The sequence below is a fragment of the Pygoscelis adeliae genome, unplaced genomic scaffold (genome assembly GCF_000699105.1).
Source record: "Pygoscelis adeliae isolate BGI_AS28 unplaced genomic scaffold, ASM69910v1 Scaffold393, whole genome shotgun sequence".
NCBI classification, from domain to species: Eukaryota; Metazoa; Chordata; class Aves; order Sphenisciformes; family Spheniscidae; genus Pygoscelis; species Pygoscelis adeliae.
In genome coordinates this window covers 49562-52946 of record NW_008824376.1, presented here as the reverse complement: position 1 = coordinate 52946, position 3385 = coordinate 49562, and the positions used below count along the sequence as shown (strand labels likewise).

At 42.5% G+C, this 3385-nt stretch overlaps 1 protein-coding gene across 1 annotated transcript in view; it reads left to right on the top strand.

The window, feature by feature from the left end:
- Nucleotides 1-3385, top strand: part of TXNDC12 (thioredoxin domain containing 12 (endoplasmic reticulum)) — an 11556-nt gene that overhangs the window by 912 nt on the left and 7259 nt on the right. The window contains exon 2 of the mRNA XM_009320197.1: nt 1791-1851. Within this exon, the coding sequence (XP_009318472.1) occupies nt 1791-1851 (61 nt within the window). The remainder of the gene's footprint in view (nt 1-1790; nt 1852-3385) is intronic.

Here is a 3385-nt window from a genome sequence, read left to right as displayed (position 1 = left end):
TAGAGGGAGAAAGCTGCCTTTTGACTTTAAAGATGAGGGGGTCTTTAAGCGGTCTTTGCCGTCGAGGTTCTGTTCCGGCTAAACCGCGAAGAGTTTCCTTTTCGAGGGGCCCCGCTTTTACGTGGCGAAGGCCTGGGGGACGCAGCCTGTCTTAGAGATAAATCTCCTCTTCAGGGCTGGTAGTAACACAGTTTGATCAATGACAGCAAAGCTTTGTGGTGTGGATCCCACTCATTCCCCTTTCGTTTTACAGTTAATTCCTCAGATGACTTTCATTCAAAAGAAACACTCTGTAATGCGTTGTGTAATGCTTTTAGAAACATACTGAAGCTCGCCACAAAGTGGGTTTGGATTTTAGTTTTAAAAAAGAAAAGCTTTCAAAAAGCGTTTCCTAGCTAGAACAATAGGAGGTTTTCCCTGTTTTAACATGTTGGCCTTTGAATGAAATAGCTGACGTGTTGATATTCTGAGTAGACATGACTTCTGCTAATCCAACTGGCTTTTGCTCTGCTACGTTCAGCTGGTACAAACGTAGCCTTGCGTCTGAAGCTGCCTCCGCAGCTGATACGTGTGTGTGATTGGACACGGACAAGGCATCCCCACCTTACTGCTAGCACAACTAAATATTTGATGTGTTGCGTCATGTATGTTCACAGTTGTTCATATTAGGAGAGAAGATAAGGTAACAAAAATACTGTGCCAACTGTTCAAACCTCTCAGATGCTGAACTAGGGTGCCACGAGGTTTTACTGACCCTGTTCTTGGCTTTCTCCAGCTTCTTTGCCATAGTTGTCTACTGGAGACAATGTCCACTTCCCCTGTGTCAGCACTGGACAGCCTGTGGCTCCTGACCCCTGTGTAGCTCCCAACCCCTGTGTAGCTCCTGAAATCTGCCCACCTCAGCACCCTGGCCACTGGGGGTTGCTAACTAATCCAAACCCTCAGCACTGGAAAGGGGCAAGCAGAGGCTGATGTTTGGTCATCTAGCAGAGCCCTGCATTACTGGAACAATGAGACCTCTGAGGAGGTCTTCCAAGGGAGTTCCCCTACGAACAGTTCCCGGATCTCCTTCATGTCAGCTCTCCGCATGGCTTTCAGCCGTGTGAGGGTAGTGCTGAGTTGGCTACAGAGTCAAAAAAAAAAAGGCAGCCTGTGCTTTGCAGTTGTTAAACGTATGCTCACTCACTCTTATCTCAACTGACATAACAAGGCTTGTTATCTGGGTATGGGATAAAACATTTCCTGCATTGTTCGGTCACTGTAACATTCAGAAACCTGTGTAATGGTGTTCTTTCTTACTCTTCGATGATAATTATCATCAGCAGTAATACTCAGCATAGTAGTTTTAGGGCAATTAATGATCGTATGCTGGCCTAGGAATTTTTAAGTTTTGCAAATCCCACATTCACTGGGATTTAGGAAGCCAAATGCTGACATGTCTAATTTGTCACTAATCAGTTAGTAAGTGTTCACAGATTGAAAAAAGAATGGGGAATAATCAGAAGGGTCTTCAATTTTAATCTCTGTTTGGGGGATTTTGGTGTCATTTGCATATATAGATAAATATTCATGAGTGCGGTATGTTTTTGTTAATTAATTTCAGTGGGATTCCTCATGAGATGATGTAGGTTGTAAGCATTTGCAGAAGTCTTTCCAGGACAGGGATTATAGTTTGCTTTAAAAAAAAAGACTATAAAATGAGTTGAAAATAGTCTTAAGGGTTGGACTGTTTTAATCTGTTAGTTGATATGTTAAATTATGCAGCATTTATAAACCTTTCTGTCTGGCAGGTTTTGGAGATCATATTCATTGGAGAACACTAGAAGATGGGAAGAAAGAAGCAGCAGCCAGGTATGTTACCTAGCTTTAAAAACAGAAAAGTGTGTTTAAAAACATTCACAAAGATTCTGTAACAATCCTAAACTTAACCACAGAAAATAGTAATTGACAAACATGAAGGTGTTTTAGGAGACTGTTCAGTTCCCTGGAGCTTATTAGAGAAAAAACAGGGTTTTGTTAACTTTGCTGAGGCACCACCTAGGTTTAATGATGGAAGTTCTAGCATGTCTTTGAAGTGAGAAGAAAATATTTTTTGAGTATTTATCATAGTAAAGAAAGGTAGGGATCTCAAACCCACAAACGCATGTTTAGGTAGTACTCAATCCCCTCGAACTCAGCAGTGCTAATAGCATCCGTAAAATTCAATGTGCCTGTATAGATGGGGCCTCAATGTGAGATGAGAGAGTTATTTTGTTACTGTCTGCAGAAAAAGTCTGAAAGTTTCAAACTGTAGTGAACTGATAAGCTGTTTAAGCAGAACCTTTTCTGGGTTAAGCTTAAACTCTAAAAAGAACTCTGTCTCCATGAAAAGGTAAAAATTGACATGTTGGCACATTTTTTCCTCAGAATTTCTTCTGTTTCTTGTTAAAATGTGAGAAGGAAAATTGTATGCTTATAAATTCTACTTATATTTTTAAATTTATAACCTAGATCTGACAATGCTGACATTAGCGGAAATTCATTATGCCTTCCAGGTTTGCTGTTCAACTGAATTTTGCTCTCAAACTGATCCATCTGGCGAGTTCTACACTCTAGCATAGACACCAAATTAAGCCAGATGGTACGGTTCAGAAGTCTTACAAGTGTTTATAACTGGATATTTTAGCATTTATTTGATATACCTGTCCAAAAAAATGGACAATTTCACTATTTGCAGGAATAATTGTAGCTTTACTTTGCAATGAAGCAGAGGAAGCTTTAAAATGAAACAGAGGAGGGAGGGGGGGCGAGCTCTCAGGTTTAGGCAGGATGAGTGTTTCTGCTCAGAAACAGCCCCAGAGCAAGGGACAGGTGTAACGCACAATCTCTCTTTTTGTTGCCAAAACCACAGACTTGCTCACCGATTTGGGTCCAAGCAGCATTTGAGTGTTAGTGAATTCAAGTATAGGGAGAAACCAACAACAACAACAACAAACATAAGCAAACCTAAAAAGCAGATTTTTGTTCTACGTCTGACCTTAGGTCAGGAGATGAAAAATTGTACGAGATTATCTGTTACGCAGCAAGTGAGATGCGTCAGAGTCAGCGGTCTGGGAAGTTTCAAGACTTCAAGTCAATTTCAATTCTGTAAATACACAGTCTGGATGTGTTGGAGATGCTGGAGACGGCTTGGTTTTGAGTTCCCTGTAGGCGAGGGTGGGGATCCAGTGTTCATACAATTACTGGGCGTCTGGTTCGCGCGGGCAACCATAGTACGATCGCGCTTTTAAGCAGGACGGCCCACAGGACGGTGTCCCTGTGCCAGACGGGTCCAGTAGCGAAGTGATTCCCCGCGGCCCCTGGGCGCCAGCCGCCCTTGGGGCCCTCTGAGGCGCTCGCCGTCGGG